General features: G+C 40.7%; 1 protein-coding gene across 1 annotated transcript in view; it reads right to left on the bottom strand.

Moving 5' to 3' along the window:
• The window catches only part of LOC128687076 (cell adhesion molecule Dscam1), a 422,243-nt gene that overhangs the window by 362,106 nt on the left and 35,041 nt on the right, over window positions 1-25,096 (bottom strand). Inside the window, exons 3-4 of the mRNA XM_070082112.1 lie at window positions 3,178-3,300; window positions 1,947-2,171 (exon numbers count right to left, since the gene is read on the bottom strand). Of these exons, the coding sequence (XP_069938213.1) occupies window positions 1,947-2,171; window positions 3,178-3,300 (348 nt within the window). The remainder of the gene's footprint in view (window positions 1-1,946; window positions 2,172-3,177; window positions 3,301-25,096) is intronic.

The raw sequence follows: 25,096 nt of genomic DNA, 5'->3' as shown, positions 1-25,096 counted from the left end.
CATGTCTGAACCTCAATTATGTATATATACTCATAAATTCTAGCAGCTTCAAATCAAGCAGGAGAAAGCTGGTAGGCCCACATATGAGAGAATGGGTCTGTTTGGTCAGCGTGTACCATATAAAAAAAATCCTGGAGCAAGCAGTGCATAATGAGAAAAAAAAATCCAACCGTTTTTTTTTAATTAAAAAGGCGACTTTGTGGTCTATTTTTGTATAGTATTTATGGTTGTATTCTCGTTTTCTTGATCTCATTTGATAGAATGGAAAATATTTTATAGAAATAGAGGTGATTTCGATTGATTTTACTATAAATAGAACCTGGAAATGGAGCACAAATTACGGGAAATGTTTGATTTTTGCCGATGTTCAAAAGTAAACAAATGATGTCATTGTCCAATAAATGTCCAAATAGCCATTCTAATATGCAGTCATGAATGGGTTGATGTAATTTTTACAATTATTACAGTATTGCAGTAGTCTGCGTAACAGTAAATCTTCTATTTTTTGTTTGAATAAAAATTCAAAATAGAAAGCAAGAGTAATATCGGAGGGGGCCTGGAGACATGACTGATGAACAAAGAAAATGTTATTTTAGAGCCAGGAATGTCTGCATTGTTCATTCTGGTCCTTATTTTGAAATTGTCATATTTTTTAATTTTCGTGAAATTGGCCAAATTGCAAATTTCTGACCATGTTATTGGGTAGTTGAAATTGGTAAATGGGCAGTTTCTTGTACTCAATCGATAGAAAAAATGGAGTTCTGAAGAAATGGCTATGAGTTTGGTTGACTGGAATAATGGAATTAGCCGAAAATAGGGCTCAAAGTGGGCGAAATCGCCGATTTTTAAATATCGCCGAGGTCGCTAACTTCGCAAAAGCGTAATTCCGTCAGTTTTCCATCAAATTTCGTTTTTTTGGTGTCTTTACAATCGGGAAAAGATTCTCTATCATTTCATAAGAAAAAAATTATTTTTTTTTTTTTAAATTTTGCGACACCAGGAGGCACCTCAGGATTGGGGGTTGCGACAGTCAAGGGGTTAAGGAAAAAAGGTTACAAACCTCACTCAAGGAGAAGGGCCTCGAGGTGAGCACTGTATCAAGCATACTGCTTGAGGCACACTTCACCTAAATAACTGCTGCAGTAAATGTGCATCTGGCAAATCTTACATCATCTTTTAGAAACCTTAACAAGGAGTCATTCACAACACTGTATAAGGTATACATCAGGTCCATATCTGAGTATGGAAACCACACCTAGTCAAGCATGTCAAGAAACTGAAGAAAGTGCAGAGGTTAGCAAGGAGATTTGTCTAAGAGCTCAGGGATATGTCCTACTTGGAAATATTAAAGGACTTGGAGTGACGTCATAACAATGTACAAAATATGAAAGGAACTGATAGGGTGGACAAGGTCAAAGTTGTTTGAGAAACAAGAAACAGGAATACAAGGGCACAGCTGGAGGCTGCAAACACAGATGAGACAAAGGGATGTTAAGAACTATTTCTTCAGTCTTAGAGTACATAGGAAGCATAATGAGCTGGACAGTGTGTGGTAGAGGCAGGATCCAAAGAGGTGCTATTAATAAGGTTCTTGCAGTCAGGAGAGTGTGAACCAAGCAGCAGACAGCAAAAAAGGTGGGGATATGAAATGAGACTTGACCCCTGAAACCCCATATAGATGAGTACACACAGGTGCACACACACACACAACCACAGGCAGACAGACAGACACACACACACACACAGACACATACATATATACAACCCCTACAATCACATATAGGTGAGTACACACAAAATAATAATATAGAGCAGGTGTGTATCAAGAAGTGACTGTGACAAGCAGTAAGAGAGAGACACACGGGGGTGACAATTCCCCTCATAGTTAAATCTGAGTGAAAGTTAAATATAAAGGAGATATACATTACACAAGGTGGTTAACTTACCATTAACTGTAAGGTAGACCACTTTACTGAGTCCAGCACCAATACCATTACGTGCCTGACACAGATATTTGCCCTCCATTGCTTTCTGGACATTCCTGAACACCACAGACCCATTATTAAACACTTCTACATGAGCTCCATACACTAATTCTTGATAGTCACCCTGGCCACTGTTGCTGCCGGTGTTGCTGCCCATACTGCTGCCACCGCTGCTAACACTCTCACCTGTCAACAATAATTTTTACTACTAAGTGAAGAACTCGGCACACAAATATACACATTCCTTGCTCTACTAAAATTCTTTAATGTGTTTAAGATGCATTCTCCGTAACATATTCATGCAAACTCTGAAGAGAAGAGGAGAGTGAATATACGTTAACCTGAGTGGTCAGGTAGGTTCAGTGATGCACATTAAGTGAGGCAGTCTGGAATTTATTGAATTTACTGCACAAACTATTATTGGTATGCAATTTTTATACAGCTAAACTTTGATGGCAATATTGTAAAAATAATTCTATAACTTCATTACTTAACCCTTAAACGGTCCAAAGAGATCGACGTTCAAATTTGTAGTGCTACAAAAGTAGATCTACGTTTTTTTACATATTTTCAAATATAACAAAAAAAAATGTAGATAAAAGTTTTTTTTACACGTTTTCAAATGTAAAACAAAAAAGAAGATCTACATTTTTTTACATACTTTCAGATGTTGAAAAAACGTATATATACATTTGGACCATTTAAGGGTTAATATAGTGCATTGTATATATTGCTAATGGTGGTCTCAATATAACTTAATAAATAATGAGGAATATTCTGTTTCAAATATACAGTAGTTACCTTACTTACTTTAAGTAAACTTTCACCAGAAGGAAAGTTTAACATGAATGAATTTAAGTGAAATTGTCATCAGTAATTCAGATGTGTAACTTTACTCTGGATCAATCCTCACAAAATACTGCAGATTGTCTTGAAACTTATCCATTATTAAGTAGCTAAAAATATTAGTATTACTCATGATTTTTCTCTAAATTAATCAATAGCTTTATTTTACTCTACCATTAAGTAAATATGCAAATAATAATCCTTCAAAGGAATGTTGACCCAATTCATCACAAAAGAAAAAAAATTTCAGTATGTATAAAATATACATGACTATTACATCAAAAATATTGTTATATCCTGGAGGTGTGATATTCAAGTGTATGTATGAATGCCACTGAACACTGACCCATAATGGCCTTCTTCCATGTGACAGTAGGAGTGGGGTAGCCATCTGCCTGACAGTTGAGTGTGACAGTACTACCCTGAGCTGCTCCACTATCCTGTGGTTCTGTCACCCAGTGTGGAGGAACTGTGGGAGAAACAAGACACTACAAGCAAAACTCTCTGACATGTTTCATATCAAGTGCAAAACACTTCAAATATTTTGAAGCTATTTAATACATTGCTTCATCATCAATGCTTCAGTGAAAATTTCTTAACTGTTATCAGGTGTTTTTTTCTAAATCCATATAAAACAATGTACACAAAACCCTCTTAAAATACAGGGGTTTTACCCTCCTCACAAGTGTATAATACAAAATCCATATTTCTTGAGCAAAATGTACTAAATAAATAGGTACCCACTGTACCTACATCAAAGGGACATGTAACAAAGATAAATACATTTCAAAAAGTCAACGTCAAAAAAATATTAATAAAAACTGTGAGAGGCAGCAAGAGGTGGGCCACTCACTACAGGGCAACATTATTACAAGATCAACACTTAATACAATATAACAATCTAATATGTATATAGGTTAGTACAAATTTATGTACAGTTGCTCATTTACCATGTGGAACCTCAGTTGTTAATGTAATAAGTATGTATGCATATATTTATGTATGTTTGAATGCAACATTTATGTACATATGTACAGTACAGTGGACCCCCGCATACCGTACGCATCGCATACCGTTCAATCCGCATACCGCTCGCTTTTATCGGAAAAATTTTGCCTCGCATACCGCCCAAAAACCCGCTCACTGCTCTTCGTCCGAGACGCGTCCAATGTGCACCCTTAGCCAGCCTCACATGTGCCGCCGGTGGCATTGTTTACCAGCCAGCCTCCGCAGTAACATCCAAGCATACAATCGGAACATTTCGTATTATCACAGTGTTTTTGGTGATTTTTTCAGGAAAATAAGTGACCATGGGCCCCAAGAAAGCTTCTAGTGCCAACCCTACAGCAATAAGGGTGAGAATTACTATAGAGATGAAGAAAAAGATCATTGATAAGTATGAAAGTGGAGTGCGTGTCTCCGAGCTGGCCAGGTTGTATAATAAACCCCAATCAACCATCGCTACTATTGGTGGTACAGCTGCTGCTGCTGTTGTACCACCGTCAGCTGCTGCTGCTGCTGTAGTACCGTCTGCTGCTGCTGTAGCATCGTCTGCTGCTGCTGTAGCACTGTCAGCTGCTGCTGCTGTTGTACCACCGTCAGCTGCTGCTGCTGTAGTACCGTCTGCTGCTGCTGTAGTACCGTCTGCTGCTGCTGTAGTACCGTCTGCTGCTGCTGTAGCATCGTCCGCTGCTGCTGTATCACTGTCAGCTGCTGCTGATGCTGCTGCTGTAGCACCGTTGTTGGTGTGGCTTATTGAGAATACCAAGAAACAATTAACCCCAGAGGATTTTCCACCCAGGATAACCCAAAAAAGTCAGTGTCATCGAAGACTGTCTAACTTATTTCCATTGGGGTCCTTAATCTTGTCTCCCAGGATGCAACCCAAACCAGTCGACTAACACCCAGGTGAACAGGGAAAAATTCCTGGAACTAGTTTACCTGGAGTTTACCTGGAGAGAGTTTCGGGGGTCAATGCCCCCGCGGCCCGGTCTGTGACCAGGCCTCCTGGTGGATCAGCGCCTGATCAACCAGGCTGTTGCTGCTGGCTGCACGCAAACCAACGTACGAGCCACAGCCCGGCTGATCAGGAACTGACTTTAGGTGCTTGTCCAGTGCCAGCTTGAAGACTGCCAGGGGTCTGTTGGTAATCCCCCTTATGTGTGCTGGGAGGCAGTTGAACAGTCTCGGGCCCCTGACACTTATTGTATGGTCTCTTAACGTGCTAGTGACACCCCTGCTTTTCATTGGGGGGATGGTGCATCGTCTGCCAAGTCTTTTGCTTTCGTAGTGAGTGATTTTCGTGTGCAAGTTCGGTACTAGTCCCTCTAGGATTTTCCAGGTGTATATAATCATGTATCTCTCCCTCCTGCGTTCCAGGGAATACAGGTTTAGAAACCTCAAGCGCTCCCAGTAATTGAGGTGTTTTATCTCCGTTATGCGCGCCGTGAAAGTTCTCTGTACATTTTCTAGGTCGGCAATTTCACCTGCCTTGAAAGGTGCTGTTAGAGTGCAGCAATATTCCAGCCTAGATAGAACAAGTGACCTGAAGAGTGTCATCATGGGCTTGGCCTCCCTAGTTTTGAAGGTTCTCATTATCCATCCTGTCATTTTTCTAGCAGATGCGATTCATACAATGTTATGGTCCTTGAAGGTGAGATCCTCCGACATAATCACTCCCAGGTCTTTGACGTTGGTGTTTCGCTCTATTTTGTGGCCAGAATTTGTTTTGTACTCTGATGAAGATTTAATTTCCTCATGTTTACCATATCTGATTAATTGAAATTTCTCATCGTTGAACTTCATATTGTTTTCTGCAGCCCAGTGAAAGATTTGGTTGATGTCCGCCTGGAGCCTTGCAGTGTCTGCAATGGAAGACACTGTCATGCATATTCGGGTGTCATCTGCAAAGGAAGACACGGTGCTGTGGCTGACATCCTTGTCTATGTCGGATATGAGGATGAGGAACAAGATGGGAGCGAGTACTGTGCCTTGTGGAACAGAGCTTTTCACCGTAGCTGCCTCGGACTTTACTCTGTTGACGACTACTCTCTGTGTTCTGTTAGTGAGGAAATTATAGATCCATCGACCGACTTTTCCTGTTATTCCTTTAGCGCGCATTTTGTGCGCTATTACGCCATGGTCACACTTGTCGAAGGCTTTTGCAAAGTCTGTATATATTACATCTGCATTCTTTTTGTCTTCTAGTGCATTTAGGACCTTGTCGTAGTGATCCAGTAGTTGAGACAGACAGGAGCGACCTGTTCTAAACCCATGTTGCCCTGGGTTGTGTAACTGATGGGTTTCTAGATGGGTGGTGATCTTGCTTCTTAGGACCCTTTCAAAGATTTTTATGATATGGGATGTTAGTGCTATTGGTCTGTAGTTCTTTGCTGTTGCTTTACTGCCCCCTTTGTGGAGTGGGGCTATGTCTGTTGTTTTTAGTAACTGAGGGACGACCCCCGTGTCCATGCTCCCTCTCCATAGGATGGAAAAGGCTCGTGATAGGGGCTTCTTGCAGTTCTTGATGAACACAGAGTTCCATGAGTCTGGCCCTGGGGCAGAGTGCATGGGCATGTCATTTATCGCCTGTTCGAAGTCATTTGGCGTCAGGACAACATCGGATAGGCTTGTGTTAATCAAATTTTGTGGCTCTCTCATAAAAAATTCATTTTGATCTTCGACTCTCAGTCTGGTTAGCAGCTTGCTAAAAACTGAGTCATATTGGGACTTGAGTAGCTCACTCATTTCCTTGCTGTCATCTGTGTAGGACCCATCTTGTTTAAGTAGGGGCCCAATACTGGACGTTGTTCTCGATTTTGATTTGGCATAGGAGAAGAAATACTTTGGGTTTCTTTCGATTTCATTTATGGCTTTTAGTTCTTCCCGCGATTCCTGACTCCTAAAGGATTCTTTTAGCTTAAGTTCGATGCTTGCTATTTCTATGACCAGTGTCTCCCTGCGCATTTCAGATATATTGACCTCTTTTAGCCGCTCTGTTATTCTTTTCCGTCGCCTGTAAAGGGAGCGCCTGTCTCTTTCTATTTTACATCTACTCCTCCTTTTTCTTAGAGGAATAAGCCTTGTGCATACATCGAGTGCCACCGAGTTAATCTGTTCTAGGCATAAGTTTGGGTCTGTGTTGCTTAGTATATCTTCCCAGCTTATATCGGTTAGGACTTGGTTTACTTGGTCCCACTTTATGTTTTTGTTATTGAAGTTGAATTTGGTGAATGCTCCCTCGTGACTAGTCTCATTTTGTCGGTCTGGGGCTCCACGCATACATGTCTGAACCTCAATTATGTTCTGGTCTGAGTATATTGTTTTTGATATGGTGACATTTCTTATCAGATCATCATTGTTAGTGAAGATGAGGTCTAGTGTATTCTCCAGTCTAGTAGGCTCTATTATTTGCTGGTTTAAATTGAATTTTGTGCAGAGATTTAAAAGCTCGTGTGAGTGTGAGTTTTCATCAGAGCTGCCTCCTGGTGTTATTACTGCAACAATATTATTTGCTATATTCCTCCATTTTAGGTGCCTTAAGTTGAAGTCCCCCAGGAGCAAGATGTTGGGTGCAGGAGCTGGAAGATTTTCCAGACAGTGGTCAATTTTTAACAGCTGTTCCTGGAATTGCTGGGATGTTGCATCCGGAGGCTTGTAGACTACCACAATGACTATGTTTTGGTTCTCGACCTTTACTGCTAAAACTTCCACATCATTTGAGGCATTAAGCAGTTCTGTGCAAACAAGTGACTCTGCAATGTACAGGCCAACCCCCCCCTTTTGCCTGTTCACTCTGTCACATCTGTATAGGTTGTAACCTGGGATCCATATTTCGTTGTCATATTGGTGAATTTAAAGCCAGCAAAGGTTGGTTTGAGAGATTTAAGAATCGTAGTGGCATAGACAGTGTGATAAGGCCTGTTCTGGAAGAAAATGCCAAACAGGACCTACAGTACTCAGGAGGAAAAGGCACTCCCAGGACACAGTGTCTCATCAGTCATTGCTGCATCTTCAATAAAGGTAAGTGTCATTTATTCTTCATTTAGTAGAGTAGTACATGCACAATATATATTGTGCATGTACTACTCTCCTATTGTGTATGTATCCTTCTCTTTGTGTGTAGGAAAATGTATATTTCATGTGGTAAAAAAATTTTTTTCATACTTTTGGGTGTCTTGCACGGATTAATTTGATTTCCATTATTTCTTATGGGGAAAATTCATTCGCATACCGATCATTTCGCATAACAATCAGCCCTCTTGCACGGATTAAAGTCGCTATGTGGGGGTCCACTGTATATATGTACTGATGCATACATGTGTATAAATGTATCTATCACCACTACTGATGTCACCACCATCACCACCACCACTGTGTGCCTATGCATATACACTATGTGATTCTTTAAGCTATCTTGTGTAAATCAATATCAGTAATGGTTTAATATACAAATGAGCATTGAGCACCTGCAGATGTAAATTGCAATATGAACCTTCACCTAATAATAGTTGACCAGGGTTTACGTGGAGAGTTTACCTGGAGAGAATTCCGGGGGTCAACACCCCCGCGGCTTGGTCTGTGACCAGGTCTCCTGGTGGATCAGAGCCTGATCAACCAGGCTGTTACTGCTGGCTGAATGCAATCCAATGTACGAGCCACAGCCCAGCTGGTCAGGTGCCGACTTTAGGTGCTTGTCCAGTGCCTGCTTGAAGACAGCCAGGGGTCTATTGGTAATCCCCATTATGTATGCTGGGATGCAGTTGAACAGTCTCGGGCCCTTGACACTTATTGTATTGCCTCTTAACATGCTAGGGACACCCCTGCTTTTCATCGGGGGGATGTTGCATCGTCTGCCGAGTCTTGTGCTATCGTTGTGAGTGATTTTCGTGTGCAAGTTCAGTCCCTCTAGGATTTTCCAGGTGTATACATGTATAATCATGTATCTCTCCTGCCTGTGTTCTAGGGAGTACAGGTTTAGGAACTTCAAGTGCTCCAAGTAACTGAGGTGTTTTATCTCCGTTATGCATGCCATGAAGGTTCTCTGTACATTTTCTAGGTCAGCAATTTCACCTGCCTTGAAAGGTGCTGTTAGTGTGCAGCAATATTCCAGCCTAGATAGAACAAGCGACCTGAAGAGTGTCAGCATGGGCTTGGCATCCCTAGTTTTGAAGGTTCTCATTATCCATCCTGTCATTTTTCTAGCAGATGCGATTGATACAATGTTATGGTTCTTGAAGGTGAGATCCTCCGATATGATCACTCCCAGGTGTTTGACGTTGGTTTTTCGCTCTATTTTGTGGCCGGAATTTGTTTTGTACTCTGATGAAGTTTTAATTTCCTCATGTTTACCATATCAGAGTAATTGAAATTTCTCATCGTTGAACTTCATATTGTTTTCTGCAACCCACTGAAAGATTTGATTGATGTCTGCCTGGAGCCTTGCAGTGTCTGCAATGGAAGACACTGTCATTCAGATTTGGGTGTCATCTGCAAATGAAGACATGGTGCTGTGGCTGACATCCTTGTCTATGTCAGATATGAGGATGAGAAACAAGATGGGAGTGAGTACTGTGCCTTGTGGAACAGAGCTTCTCACCGTAGCCACCTCAAACTTTACTCTGTTGACTACTACTCTTTGTGTTTTGTGTGCGAGGAAATTATAGATCCATCTACCAACTTTTCCTGTTATTCTTTTAACATGCATTTTGTGCACTATTACACCATGGTCACACTTGTTGAAGGCTTTTGCAAAGTCTGTATATATTACATCTGCATTCTTTTTTGTCTTCTAGTGTATCTAGGACCTTGTCGTAGTGATCCAGTAGTTGAGACAGACAGGTGTGACCTGCTCTAAACCCATGTTGCCCTGGGTTGTGTAATTGATAGGTATCTAGATGGGTGGCGATCTTGCTTCTTAGGACTCTTTCAAAGATTTTTATGATATGGGATGTTAGTGCTATCGGTCTGTAGTTCTTTGCTATTGCTTTACTGTCCCCTTTGTGGAGTGGGGCTATGTCTGTTGTTTTTAGTATCTGTGGGACGACCCCCATGTTCATCCTTCCTCTCCAGAGGATGGTAAAAGCTTGTAATAGGGGCTTCTTGCAGTTCTTGATGAACACGGAGTTCCATGAGTCTGGCCCTGGGGCAGAGTGCATGGGCATGTCATTTATCACCTGTTCGAAGGCATTTGGCATCAGGATAACATCAGATAGGCTTTTGTTAACCAAATTTTGTGGCTCTCTCATAAAGAAATTATTTTGATCTTTGACTCTCAGTCTGGTTAGCGGCTTGCTAAAAACTGAGTCATATTGGGACTTGAGTAGCTCACTCATTTCCTTGCTGTCATCTGTGTAGGACCCATCTTGTTTAACCCTTTGAGGGTCGACAGGCCCTCTCCGAAACTCGTTCTCAGGGTCGGCCAAATTTAAAAAAAAAAAAAAATTATTTTCTCTTATGAAAAGATAGAGAATCTTTTCCCGATCATAACGACACCAAAAGTTTGAAATTTGATAGAAAACTTACGGAATTATGCTCTCGCAAAGTTAGCGGTCTCGGCGATGTTTACGGATCGGCGATTTTGCCCACTTTGAGCCCCATTTTCGGCCAATTTCACTGTACTAGTCGACAAAAAACATGAATATTTCGCTAGAACTCCATTTTTTCTATCGAATGCGTGCAAGAAACCACCCATTTATAAATTCAACTATCCAGTACAGTGGTCAGAATTTAGCAATTTTGCCAATTTCACACAAATTTCAAAAGATGCCAATTTCGGAATAGGGTCCAGAATAAACAAGAAAGACATTCCTGGCACTAAAATGACATTTCCTCTAGTCATTAGTCACGTCTCAAGGCCCCTCTTATATTCTTTTGCTTTCCACTTTGAATTTTTATTCTCACAAAAAATATAAGATTTACTGTTATGCAGACTACTGCATTAGTGTAAAAAATGGTATAAATATTATTGGTGCACTTGTGAAAGAATATTAGACTCACCAGTTGACGTGTATTGCACGCTTGGCCTGTCAGTGGTCAGTCGTCACGTGAGGTCACAGACCCTAAGCTGCTTTGGGGATTAGTGTGGACGGTTACAAAGCATGGCTTGCTTCTGCAGTGTTTTAAAAATTGAGGTTGGAGAGTTGAAGGAGGAGGTCTTGCTTCTCCAGGAGGAGATTAGGAGGCTGAAGGACCACTTCAATGGGTCTGGGAGAGAGTGTGAGGTGGCTGGAGTTGTGGGGAATGAGGCTTCAAGTGAGGTGCAGTCTGTCTCTCGCTGTGAGGAGGCTGTAGTTGGGGAGGTAGCAACGGCTACCAGCAGTGAGGTGCAGTCCAGCACCTGCTACAAGTGGCGAGTGGTTCACAGTAATGGGAGGCGCATCAGAGTAAGGAAAGTTAAGAGTGAACATCTGAAGGTAGGAAATCGCTTCTCTGTTCTTCAGGATGAATGTACTTCAGTGGCCAGTGAAGGTAAGGGTACTACTGCCCCTGCTAATGGAGGTAAGCGCATTCTTGTGGTTGGTGACTCTCAGGTAAGATATATTGACCGTGCTTTTTGTAATAGGAATAAGAAGATGAGAGATAGAGTGTGCTTCCCTGGAGCTGGTGTTGGGGACATTGTCAACAGGCTGGATAATATCATGTCAGGTAATGGGAACAAGCCCATTATCTGTCTCAGTGCTGGTGGAAATGATATTGGGAAGGGTAGGAGAGAAGAGCTGCTAGATAAGTACAGGTCAGCTATAGATTTCATTAAGTCTAAGGGAGGGATCCCAATCATATGTAGCATCTTGCCTAGAAGGGGAGTAGGAAATGAATGGTTGTCTAGGGCAATTGGTGTAAATTGCTGGCTAGACAGATACTGCAAGGAACTTGCAATCCCATTCATTGACAACTGGAACAACTTTTATGGCAAACATGATATGTATGCAAGGGATGGGGTACATCTCTCTGGGGCTGGGGTGGTAGCACTTGCAGACTCGATTGAGAAGGCCATTGGTGAAATGCCTATGATTTTAAACTGATGGAAGATAGAGGTATGGGTGTGTGTGGGAAACAAGCAGGTTGCAACACTTGGGTTGGAAACAGTAAATGTATAAAAGGCATTCAGCATGAAGTTATAAATAAAGACAATAGATCAGGTCAGCAAACAAAGGGGGACAGCAGAGGGCAGCAAGGGACTAGCTCCCTTAAGGTTTACTATACTAATAGCAGGAGTGTAAGAAATAAGATAGATGAGCTAAGATTAATTGCAAGTGCAGGAAACATAGATATTATTGCTATAACAGAGACCTGGCTCAATCTGAAAGATAGAGAGATGCCCTCTGAATGTCACATACAAGGCTATAAATTATTCCACACTGACAGGGTCAACAGGAAAGGTGGTGGAGTAGCAATGTATGTCAGAGACAATTTAAATTGTTGTGTTAGACAAGATATTAAATTAGAAGCGTCAGCCACTGAATCTGTTTGGTTACAGCTTCTCGAGGGCCGAGAAAAACTAATTTTGGGTGTGATTTACAGGGCCCCAAATCTTGATAGGGAGTGCAGTAAACTTCTATGGGACGAAATTCGTAAGGCATCTACATACGAAAATGTTGTGCTAATGGGAGATTTCAACTATAGACAGATTGACTGGAGCAATTTGACAGGAAATTTAGAGTCGGGTGACTTTCTTGATACGATCCAGGATTGTTTTTTAAAACAGTTTGTGACAGAGCCAACTAGGGGAAATAACCTCCTTGACTTGGTTCTTGCCAGTAGGGAAACACTAATTAATAATCTTGAGGTTAATGATGAGCTTGGGGAAAGTGATCACAAATCACTCAGTTTTAATATATCATGGAATTCCCCTAATAATGGCAATCAAGTCTCCGTCCCTGACTTTCGCTTGGCTGATTTCATAGGACTGAAAAATTACTTAGGTGGGCTGAATTGGAATGACCTGACTAAGGGTCAGGTAGGTGGTGATGGTTGCCGATATGATGCTTTCCAGGGCATAGTTCTAGCTGCTCAGTCAAATTATGTTCCAAATAGGGAAATCAGATCAAACAAAAATGATCCTAAATGGATGAACAATAGATTAAAATATCTGATTGGTCAAAAGAGAGGCATATATAGGCAAATCAAAAGAGGAGAGGGGCAATTGAGAAATCGATATATTCAGTTAAAGAGAGAAATAAAAAAGGGAATTAGAAAAGCAAAAAGAGATTATGAGGTTAAAGTTGCAAGAGAATCGAAGACTAACCCAAAAGGATTCTTTCAGGTATACAGAAGTAAGATCAGGGACAAGATAGGCCCACTCAAAAGTTCCTCGGGTCAGCTCACTGACAGTGATAAGGAAATGTGTAGAATTTTTAACACATACTTCCTCTCAGTTTTTGCACAGGAGGATACCAGCGATATTCCAGTAATGATAAATTATGTAGAACAGGACGATAATAAACTGTGCACTATTAGGGTCACAAGTGACATGGTCCTTAGGCAAATAGATAAATTAAAACCTAACAAATCCCCAGGCCCTGATGAACTGTATGCAAGGGTTCTAAAGGAATGTAAAGAGGAGCTTAGCACACCTTTGGCTAATCTTTTCAACATATCACTGCAAACTGGCATGGTGCCAGATAAGTGGAAAATGGCAAATGTGATACCTATTTTCAAAACAGGTGACAGGTCCTTAGCTTCGAACTATAGACCAATAAGCCTGACCTCCATAGTGGGAAAATTTATGGAATCAATAATTGCCGAGGCAGTTCGTAGCCATCTTGAAAAGCATAAATTAATCAACGAATCTCAGCATGGTTTTACAAAGGGGCGTTCCTGCCTTACGAATTTATTAACTTTTTTCACTAAGGTATTTGAGGAGGTAGATCATGGTAATGAATATGATATTGTGTATATGGACTTCAGTAAGGCTTTTGACAGGGTCCCACATCAGAGACTGTTGAGGAAAATTAAAGCACATGGAATAGGAGGAGAAATTTTTTCCTGGATAGAGGCATGGTTGACAAATAGGCAGCAGAGAGTTTGCATAAATGGGGAGAAATCAGAGTGGGGAAGTGTCACGAGCGGTGTTCCACAGGGGTCAGTGTTGGGCCCCCTGCTGTTCACAATCTACATAAACGACATAGATGAGGGCATAAAGAGCGACATCGGCAAGTTTGCCGATGACACCAAAATAGGCCGTCGAATTCATTCTGACGAGGACATTCGAGCACTCCAGGAAGATTTGAATAAACTGATGCAGTGGTCGGAGAAGTGGCAGATGCAGTTTAATATAGACAAATGCAAAGTTCTAAATGTTGGACAGGACAATAACCATGCCACATATAAACTAAATAATGTAGATCTTAATATTACGGATTGCGAAAAAGATTTAGGAGTTCTGGTTAGCAGTAATCTGAAACCAAGACAACAGTGCATAAGTGTTCGCAATAAAGCTAATAGAATCCTTGGCTTCATATCAAGAAGCATAAATAATAGGAGTCCTCAGGTTGTTCTTCAACTCTATACATCCTTGGTTAGGCCTCATTTAGATTATGCTGCACAGTTTTGGTCACCGTATTACAGAATGGATATAAATTCTCTGGAAAATGTACAAAGGAGGATGACAAAGTTGATCCCATGTATCAGAAACCTTCCCTATGAGGATAGACTAAGGGCCCTGAAACTGCACTCTCTAGAAAGACGTAGAATTAGGGGGGATATGATTGAGGTGTATAAATGGAAGACAGGAATAAATAAAGGGGATGTAAATAGTGTGCTGAAAATATCTAGCCTAGACAGGACTCGCAGCAATGGTTTTAAGTTGGAAAAATTCAGATTCAGGAAGGATATAGGAAAGTACTGGTTTGGTAATAGAGTTGTGGATGAGTGGAACAAACTCCCAAGTACCGTTATAGAGGCTAGAACGTTGTGTAGCTTTAAAAATAGGTTGGATAAATACATGAGTAGATGTGGGTGGGTGTGAGTTAGACCTGATAGCTTGTGCTACCAGGTCGGTTGCCGTGTTCCTCCCTTAAGTCAATGTGACCTGACCTGACTAGGTTGGGTGCATTGGCTTAAGCAGGTAGGAGACTTGGACCTGCCTCGCATGGGCCAGTAGGCCTTCTGCAGTGTTCCTTCGTTCTTATGTTCTTATGTTCTTATTTGTTTACTTTTGAAGTTTGGTAAAAATCGAACATTTCTGCTACTTTGAGCTCAATTTCAAGGCACCTTTCATTGTAAAACCAGTCAAAATCATCTCAATTTCAGTAATATGTCTTCCATTCTATAAAATGAGACCAAGAAAACTAGAATACAACAATAAATACTATACGAAAATACACTGCAAAGTCGCTGATTTATTAAAAAAAAATGGAAAAAGTTTTTTTTTTCTCATTATGCACCGTGTGCTGCAGGATTTTTTTTAGACTGTGCACACTGACCACATAGACCCATTCTTTCATATGAAGGCCTACCAGCTTTCTCCCACTAGATTTGAGGTCGCTAGAATTTAAGAGTACTAGTACGTCAAAAACCCCTACGCGTAAGACGTACTAGTACGACGAAAACCCTCAAAGGGTTAAGTAGGGGCCCAATACTGGATGTTGTTCTCGACTTTGATTTGGCATAAGAAAAGAAATACTTTGGGTTTCTTTTGATTTCATTTATGGCTTTTAGTTCTTCCCACGATTCCTGACTCCTATAAGATTCCTTTAGCTTAAGTTCGATGTTTGGTATTTCTCTGACCAGTGACTCCCTGCGCATATCAGATATATTGGCCTCTTTTAACCCCTCTATTATTCTTTTCTGTCACCTGTAAAGGGAGTGCCTGTCTCTTTCTATTTTACATCTACTCCTCCTTTTTCTTAAAGGAATAAGCCTTGAGCATTCATCGAGTGCCACCAAGTTAATCTGTTCTAGGCATAAGTTGGGGTCTGTGTTGCTTAGTATATCTTCCCAGCTTATATCATTTAGGACTTGGTTTACTTGGTCCCACTTTATGTTCTTGTTATTGAAGTTGAATTTGGTGAATGCTCCCTCGTGACTAATCTCATTATGTCGGTCTGGGGCTCCGCGCATACATGTCTGAACCTCGATTATGTTGTGATATGAGTATATTGTTTTTGATATGGTGACATTTCATATCAGATCGTCACTGTTAGTGAAGATGAGGTCTAGTGTATTCTCCAGTCTAGTAGGCTCTATTATTTGCTGGTTTAAGTTGAATTTTGTGCAGAGATTTAAAAGTTTGTGTGTGTGAGTTCTTGTCAGAGCTGCCTCCTGGCAACTGAAATTTGAAGCAGATTGGTTAAGTCATTCTTAAGTTTTAAATGAATACCTTGGATGCCATGAGAAAACTAAGAGATGGTCAGCTCTGGCATCACGTCATGCAGTATTTAAGGGTTCATTCAACTCAGAAAAATTATAAACCACTAGAAAAATGTGTGTGTTCAAAATTTTTTAATTTATTATTATCTTTTTTTTATTATCACACCGGCCGATTCCCACCAAGGCAGGGTGGCCCGAAAAAGAAAAACTTTCACCATCATTCACTCCATCACTGTCTTGCCAGAAGGGTGCTTTACACTACAGTTTTTAAACTGCAACATTAACACCCCTCCTTCAGAGTGCAGGCACTGTACTTCCCATCTCCAGGACTCAAGTCCGGCCTGCCGGTTTCCCTGAATCCCTTCATAAATGTTACTTTGCTCACACTCCAACAGCACGTCAAGTATTAAAAACCATTTGTCTCCATTCACTCCTATCAAACACGCTCACGCATGCCTGCTTGAAGTCCAAGCCCCTCGCACACAAAACCTCCTTTACCCCCTCCCTCCAACCCTTCCTAGGCCGACCCCTACCCCGCCTTCCTTCCACTACAGACTGATACACTCTTGAAGTCATTCTGTTTCGCTCCATTCTCTCTACATGTCCGAACCACCTCAACAACCCTTCCTCAGCCCTCTGGACAACAGTTTTGGTAATCCCGCACCTCCTCCTAACTTCCAAACTACGAATTCTCTGCATTATATTCACACCACACATTGCCCTCAGACATGACATCTCCACTGCCTCCAGCCTTCTCCTCGCTGCAACATTCATCACCCACGCTTCACACCCATATAAGAGCGTTGGTAAAACTATACTCTCATACATTCCCCTCTTTGCCTCCAAGGACAAAGTTCTTTGTCTCCACAGACTCCTAAGTGCACCACTCACTCTTTTTCCCTCATCAATTCTATGATTCACCTCATCTTTCATAGACCCATCCGCTGACACGTCCACTCCCAAATATCTGAATACGTTCACCTCCTCCATACTCTCTCCCTCCAATCTGATATTCAATCTTTCATCACCTAATCTTTTTGTTATCCTCATAACCTTACTCTTGCCTGTATTCACCTTTAATTTTCTTCTTTTGCACACCCTACCAAATTCATCCACCAATCTCTGCAACTTCTCTTCAGAATCTCCCAAGAGCACAGTGTCATCAGCAAAGAGCAGCTGTGACAACTCCCACTTTGTGTGTGATTCTTTATCTTTTAACTCCACGCCTCTTGCCAAGACCCTCGCATTTACTTCTCTTACAACCCCATCTATAAATATATTAAACAACCACGGTGACATCACACATCCTTGTCTAAGGCCTACTTTTACTGGGAAAAAATTTCCCTCTTTCCTACATACTCTAACTTGAGCCTCACTATCCTCGTAAAAACTCTTCACTGCTTTCAGTAACCTACCTCCTACACCATACACTTGCAACATCTGCCACATTGCCCCCCTATCCACCCTGTCATACGCCTTTTCCAAATCCATAAATGCCACAAAGACCTCTTTAGCCTTATCTAAATACTGTTCACTTATATGTTTCACTGTAAACACCTGGTCCACACACCCCCTACCTTTCCTAAAGCCGCCTTGTTCATCTGCTATCCTATTCTCCGTCTTACTCTTAATTCTTTCAATTATAACTCTACCATACACTTTACCAGGTACAGGAAGGCCCCGCTTTACGGCGTTTCACTTTACGGCGTTCCGCTAATACGGACATTTCAAATTATGACCAAAACTCACTATATGGCTCCCCCCACCTGACTTTCTAATACGGTCACCGTGCCCCACCCTGTTTGTTTACATTCTCCATGAGCTCAGTAAGCACTAAGTCTCTCCATTTTGTCTGGAAACTCCAAAATTTCAAATGTTTTTAAAAGTTATTTCATATTTTATATATACTCTGATAATTATACTTATGTATACCTGTACCTAAATAAACTTACATACATCGAGTCATTTAAATGTCGTATATTACGTTAATATACACATTTTCATTAATCCATCCATGATATTTTTTTCAAAATTATATAATAAACACGATGCATAACATATAAATAAGATAAATACACCCCACAGTAGAATAAATAAACATAAATGTGAGATGTGAGCAGACGACTTCCACAAGTGACGCCATAATAACAATACTCACCGAGTCTCATTAAATGTCGTATATTACGGTAATATACACATTTTCATTAATCCATCCATGATATTTTTTTCAAAATTATATAATAAACACGATGCATAACATATAAATAAGATAAATACACCCCACAGTAGAATAAATAAACATAAATGTGAGATGTGAGCAGACGACTTCCACAAGTGACGCCATAATAACAATAGTCACGGAGTCTCATTAAATGTCGTATATTACGGTAATATACACATTTTCATTAATCCATCCATGATATTTTTTTCAAAATTATATAATAAACACGATGCATAACATATAAATAAGATAAATACACCCCACAGTAGAATAAATAAACATAAATGTGAGCTGTGGTAGCAGACGACTTCCACAAGTGGTGATAATAACAATAGTCACGGAGTCTCATTAAATGTCGTATATTACGGTAATATACACATTTTCATTAATCCAGCCATGATATTTTTTTCAAAATTATATAATAAACACGATACATAACATAAAAAGATGATAAATACACCCCACAATAGAATAAATAAACATAAATATAAGATGTGGGAGCCTGGTTTGTTTACATAACTCTGCGCCTGTTACCTCTCATGTACTCATTCTTTCTCTCTCTCATTTATTCGTTTTATCTCATTTACTTACTCCTGACCCTACATTAAGACTACAAATATTTTAAGGTAAGTAATGAGTGAACTGTATATACATTTTATCGCTCTGGGATGCTTAAATATCATAGAATAGTATGTGTGGGTGGGGTGGCCTGTAAGGTAGCCTGGCTATTACAATACATACCACACTTGATTTCTTACAATAAATACTACTTGTCTCACCCTAGATTAAGACTATAAATATTTTAAGGTAAGTAATGAGTGCACTATGTGTGTATTGTACCTTTTTATTGTTTTTTGATGCCTGGTTCTATTGCTAACTTAATATATGTTAGTGTAAACTTGTTATCTAGTGTTTGTATGCATTTATAAGTGGAAAAAAAGGGTGTTCCACTTTACGGCGATTTCCGCTTTACGGCGGTAGCCTGGAACCTAACCCGCCGTATAAGTGGGGCCTTCCTGTACACTCAACAGACTTATCCCCCTATAATTTTTGCACTCTCTTTTATCCCCTTTGCCTTTATACAAAGGAACTATGCATGCTCTCTGCCAATCCCTAGGTACCTTACCCTCTTCCATACATTTATTAAATAATTGCACCAACCACTCCAAAACTATATCCCCACCTGCTTTTAACATTTCTATCTTTATCCCATCAATCCCGGCTGCCTTACCCCCTTTCATTTTACCTACTGCCTCACGAACTTCCCCCACACTCACAACTGGCTCTTCCTCACTCCTACAAGATGTTATTCCTCCTTGCCCTATACACGAAATCACAGCTTCCCTATCTTCATCAACATTTAACAATTCCTCAAAATATTCCTTCCATCTTCCCAATACCTCTAACTCTCCATTTAATAACTCTCCTCTCCTATTTTTAACTGACAAATCCATTTGTTCTCTAGGCTTTCTTAACTTGTTAATCTCACTCCAAAACTTTTTCTTATTTTCAACAAAATTTGTTGATAACATCTCACCCACTCTCTCATTTGCTCTCTTTTTACATTGCTTCACCACTCTCTTAACTTCTCTCTTTTTCTCCATATACTCTTCCCTCCTTGCATCACTTCTACTTTGTAAAAACTTCTCATATGCTAACTTTTTCTCCCTTACTACTCTCTTTACATCATCATTCCACCAATCGCTCCTCTTCCCTCCTGCACCCACTTTCCTGTAACCACAAACTTCTGCTGAACACTCTAACACTACATTTTTAAACCTACCCCATACCTCTTCGACCCCATTGCCTATGCTCTCATTAGCCCATCTATCCTCCAATAGCTGTTTATATCTTACCCTAACTGCCTCCTCTTTTAGTTTATAAACCTTCACCTCTCTCTTCCCTGATACTTCTATTCTCCTTGTATCCCATCTACCTTTTACTCTCAGTGTAGCTACAACTAGAAAGTGATCTGATATATCTGTGGCCCCTCTATAAACATGTACATCCTGAAGTCTACTCAACAGTCTTTTATCTACCAATACATAATCCAACAAACTACTGTCATTTCTCCCTACATCATATCGTGTATACTTATTTATCCTCTTTTTCTTAAAATATGTATTACCTATAACTAAACCCCTTTCTATACAAAGTTCAATCAAAGGGCTCCCATTATCATTTACACCTGGCACCCCAAACTTACCTACCACACCCTCTCTAAAAGTTTCTCCTACTTTAGCATTCAAGTCCCCTACCACAATTACTCTCTCACTTGGTTCAAAAGCTCCTATACATTCACTTAACATCTCCCAAAATCTCTCTCTCTCCTCTGCATTCCTCTCTTCTCCAGGTGCATACATGCTTATTATGACCCACTTCTCGCATCCAACCTTTACTTTAATCCACATAATTCTTGAATTTACACATTCATATTTTCTTTTCTCCTTCCATAACTGATCATTTAACATTACTGCTAGCCCTTCCTTTGCTCTAACTCTCTCAGATACTCCAGATTTAATCCCATTTATTTCCCCCCACTGAAACTCTCCTACCCCCTTCAGCTTTGTTTCGCTTAGGGCCAGGACATCCAACTTCTTTTCATTCATAACATCAGCAATCATCTGTTTCTTGTCATCCGCACTACATCCACGCACATTTAAGCAACCCAGTTTTATAAAGTTTTTCTTCTTCTCTTTTTTAGTAATTGTATACAGGAGAAGGGGTTACTAGCCCATTGCTCCCGGCATTTTAGTCGCCTCATACGACACGCATGGCTTACGGAGGAAAGATTCTTTTCCACTTCCCCATGGACAATAGAAGAAATAAAAAAGAACAAGAGCTATTTAGAAAAAGGAGAAAAACCTAGATGTATGTATATATATATATGCATGTGCGTGTCTGTGAAGTGTGACCAAAGTGTAAGTAGGAGTAGCAAGATATCCCTGTTATCTTAGCATGTTTATGAGACAGAAAAAGAAACCAGCAATCCTACCATCATGCAAAACAGTTACAGGTTTTTGTTTCACAGTCATCTGGCAGGACGGTAGTACTTCCCTGGGTGGTTGCTGTCTACCAACCTACTACCTAAAGTTGTATTAGTTTTGATATGCTCTATAATCCTGTAAGAAAAAATCTATTTTGTTTTTTGCAAGTCCAATTTGATCAAAACTGCATTGATTCCTAGTACAGTGTAGCCCCGCATACCGTTGGCCTTGCATAACGTTAAATCCGCATACCACTACATTTTATCACCAAGATTTTGCCTCACATACCGCTAAAAAACCCACTCAACGCTGTTCGTCCGAGACGCGTCTAATGTGCGCCCTTAGCCAGCCTCACATGTTCCGCCGGTGGCATTGTTTACCAGCCAGCCTCCGCGGTAACATCCAAGCATACAATCGGAACATTTCGTATTATTACAGTGTTTTTGGTGATTTTATCTGCAAAATAAGTGACCATGGGCCCCAAGAAAGCTTCTAGTGCCAACCCTACAGCAATAAGGGTGAGAATTACTATAGAGATGAAGAAAAAGATCATTGATAAGTATGAAAGTGGAGTGCGTGTCTCCGAGCTGGCCAGGTTGTATAATAAACCCCAATCAACCATCGCTACTATTGGTGGTACAGCTGCTGCTGCTGCTGTACCACCGTCAGCTGCTGCTGCTGCTGTAGTACCATCTGCTGCTGCTGTAGCATCGTCTGCTGCTGCTGTAGCACTGTCAGCTGCTGCTGCTGTTGTACCACCGTCAGCTGCTGCTGCTGCTGTTGTAGTACCGTCTGCTGCTGCTGTAGTACCGTCTGCTGCTGCTGTAGCATCGTCTGCTGCTGCTGTAGCATCGTCTGCTGCTGCTGTAGCACTGTCAGCTGCTGCTGCTGCTGTACCACCGTCAGCTGCTGCTGCTGCTGTAGCATCATCTGCTGCTGCTGTAGCATCGTCTGCTGCTGCTGCAGCACTGTCAGCTGCTGCTGCTGCTGCTGTAGCACCGTTGTTGGTGTGGCTTATTGAGAATACCAAGAAACAATTAACCCCAGAGGATTTGCCACCCAGGATAACCCAAAAAAGTCAGTGTCATCGAAGACTGTCTAACTTATTTCCATTGGGGTCCTTAATCTTGTCTCCCAGGATGCAACCCACACCAGTCGACTAACACCCAGGTGAACAGGGAAAAATGCCTGGAACTAGTGCTCATATTGGTGAATTTAAAGCCAGCAAAGGTTGGTTTGAGAGATTTAAGAATCGTAGTGGCATACACAGTGTGATAAGGCCTGTTCTGGAAGAAAATGCCAAACAGGACCTACAGTACTCAGGAGGAAAAGGCACTCCCAGGACACAGTGTCTCATCAGTCATTGCTGCATCTTCAATAAAGGTAAGTGTCATTTATTCTTCATTTAGTAGAGTAGTACATGCACAATATATATTGTGCATGTACTACTCTACTATTGTGTATGTATCCTTCTCTTTGTGTGTAGGAAAATGTATATTTCATGTGGTAAAAATTTTTTTTTCATACTTTTGGGTGTCTTGCACGGATTAATTTGATTTCCATTATTTCTTATATAGGTAGTAGGTTGGTAGACAGCAACCACCCAGGGAAGTACTACCGTCCTGCCAGATGACTGTGAAACAAAAACCTGTAACTGTTTTGCATGATGGTAGGATTGCTGGTTTCTTTTTCTGTCTCATAAACACGCTAAGATAACAGGGATATCTTGCTACTCCTACTTACACTTTGGTCACACTTCACAGACACGCACATGCATATATATATATACATACATCTAGGTTTTTCTCCTTTTTCTAAATAGCTCTTGTTCTTTTTTATTTCTTCTATTGTCCATGGGGAAGTGGAAAAGAATCTTTCCTCCGTAAGCCATGCGTGTCGTATGAGGCGACTAAAATGCCGGGAGCAATGGGCTAGTAACCCCTTCTCCTGTATACAATTACTAAAAAAGAGAAGAAGAAAAACTTTATAAAACTGGGTTGCTTAAATGTGCGTGGATGTAGTGCGGATGACAAGAAACAGATGATTGCTGATGTTATGAATGAAAAGAAGTTGGATGTCCTGGCCCTAAGCGAAACAAAGCTGAAGGGGGTAGGAGAGTTTCAGTGGGGGAAAATAAATGGGATTAAATCTGGAGTATCTGAGAGAGTTAGAGCAAAGGAAGGGGTAGCAGTAATGTTAAATGATCAGTTATGGAAGGAGAAAAGAGAATATGAATGTGTAAATTCAAGAATTATGTGGATTAAAGTAAAGGTTGGATGCGAGAAGTGGGTCATAATAAGCGTGTATGCACCTGGAGAAGAGAGGAATGCAGAGGAGAGAGAGAGATTTTGGGAGATGTTAAGTGAATGTATAGGAGCCTTTGAACCAAGTGAGAGAGTAATTGTGGTAGGGGACTTGAATGCTAAAGTAGGAGAAACTTTTAGAGAGGGTGTGGTAGGTAAGTTTGTGGTGCCAGGTGTAAATGATAATGGGAGCCCTTTGATTGAACTTTGTATAGAAAGGGGTTTAGTTATAGGTAATACATATTTTAAGAAAAAGAGGATAAATAAGTATACACGATATGATGTAGGGAGAAATGACAGTAGTTTGTTGGATTATGTATTGGTAGATAAAAGACTGTTGAGTAGACTTCAGGATGTACATGTTTATAGAGGGGCCACAGATATATCAGATCACTTTCTAGTTGTAGCTACACTGAGAGTAAAAGGTAGATGGGATACAAGGAGAATAGAAGCATCAGGGAAGAGAGAGGTGAAGGTTTATAAACTAAAAGAGGAGGCAGTTAGGGTAAGATATAAACAGCTATTGGAGGATAGATGGGCTAATGAGAGCATAGGCAATGGGGTCGAAGAGGTATGGGGTAGGTTTAAAAATGTAGTGTTAGAGTGTTCAGCAGAAGTTTGTGGTTACAGGAAAGTGGGTGCAGGAGGGAAGAGGAGCGATTGGTGGAATGATGATGTAAAGAGAGTAGTAAGGGAGAAAAAGTTAGCATATGAGAAGTTTTTACAAAGTAGAAGTGATGCAAGGAGGGAAGAGTATATGGAGAAAAAGAGAGAAGTTAAGAGAGTGGTGAAGCAATGTAAAAAGAGAGCAAATGAGAGAGTGGGTGAGATGTTATCAACAAATTTTGTTGAAAATAAGAAAAAGTTTTGGAGTGAGATTAACAAGTTAAGAAAGCCTAGAGAACAAATGGATTTGTCAGTTAAAAATAGGAGAGGAGCGTTATTAAATGGAGAGTTAGAGGTATTGGGAAGATGGAAGGAATATTTTGAGGAATTGTTAAATGTTGATGAAGATAGGGAAGCTGTGATTTCGTGTATAGGGCAAGGAGGAATAACATCTTGTAGGAGTGAGGAAGAGCCAGTTGTGAGTGTGGGGGAAGTTCGTGAGGCAGTAGGTAAAATGAAAGGGGGTAAGGCAGCCGGGATTGATGGGATAAAGATAGAAATGTTAAAAGCAGGTGGGGATATAGTTTTGGAGTGGTTGGTGCAATTATTTAATAAATGTATGGAAGAGGGTAAGGTACCTAGGGATTGGCAGAGAGCATGCATAGTTCCTTTGTATAAAGGCAAAGGGGATAAAAGAGAGTGCAAAAATTATAGGGGGATAAGTCTGTTGAGTGTACCTGGTAAAGTGTATGGTAGAGTTATAATTGAAAGAATTAAGAGTAAGACGGAGAATAGGATAGCAGATGAACAAGGAGGCTTTAGGAAAGGTAGGGGGTG

This window comes from Cherax quadricarinatus, chromosome 7 (genome assembly GCF_038502225.1).
Source record: "Cherax quadricarinatus isolate ZL_2023a chromosome 7, ASM3850222v1, whole genome shotgun sequence".
Lineage (NCBI taxonomy): Eukaryota > Metazoa > Arthropoda > Malacostraca > Decapoda > Parastacidae > Cherax > Cherax quadricarinatus.
The sequence above is the reverse complement of the archived record's forward strand: the minus strand, read 5'-3'. Positions and strand labels throughout refer to the sequence as shown.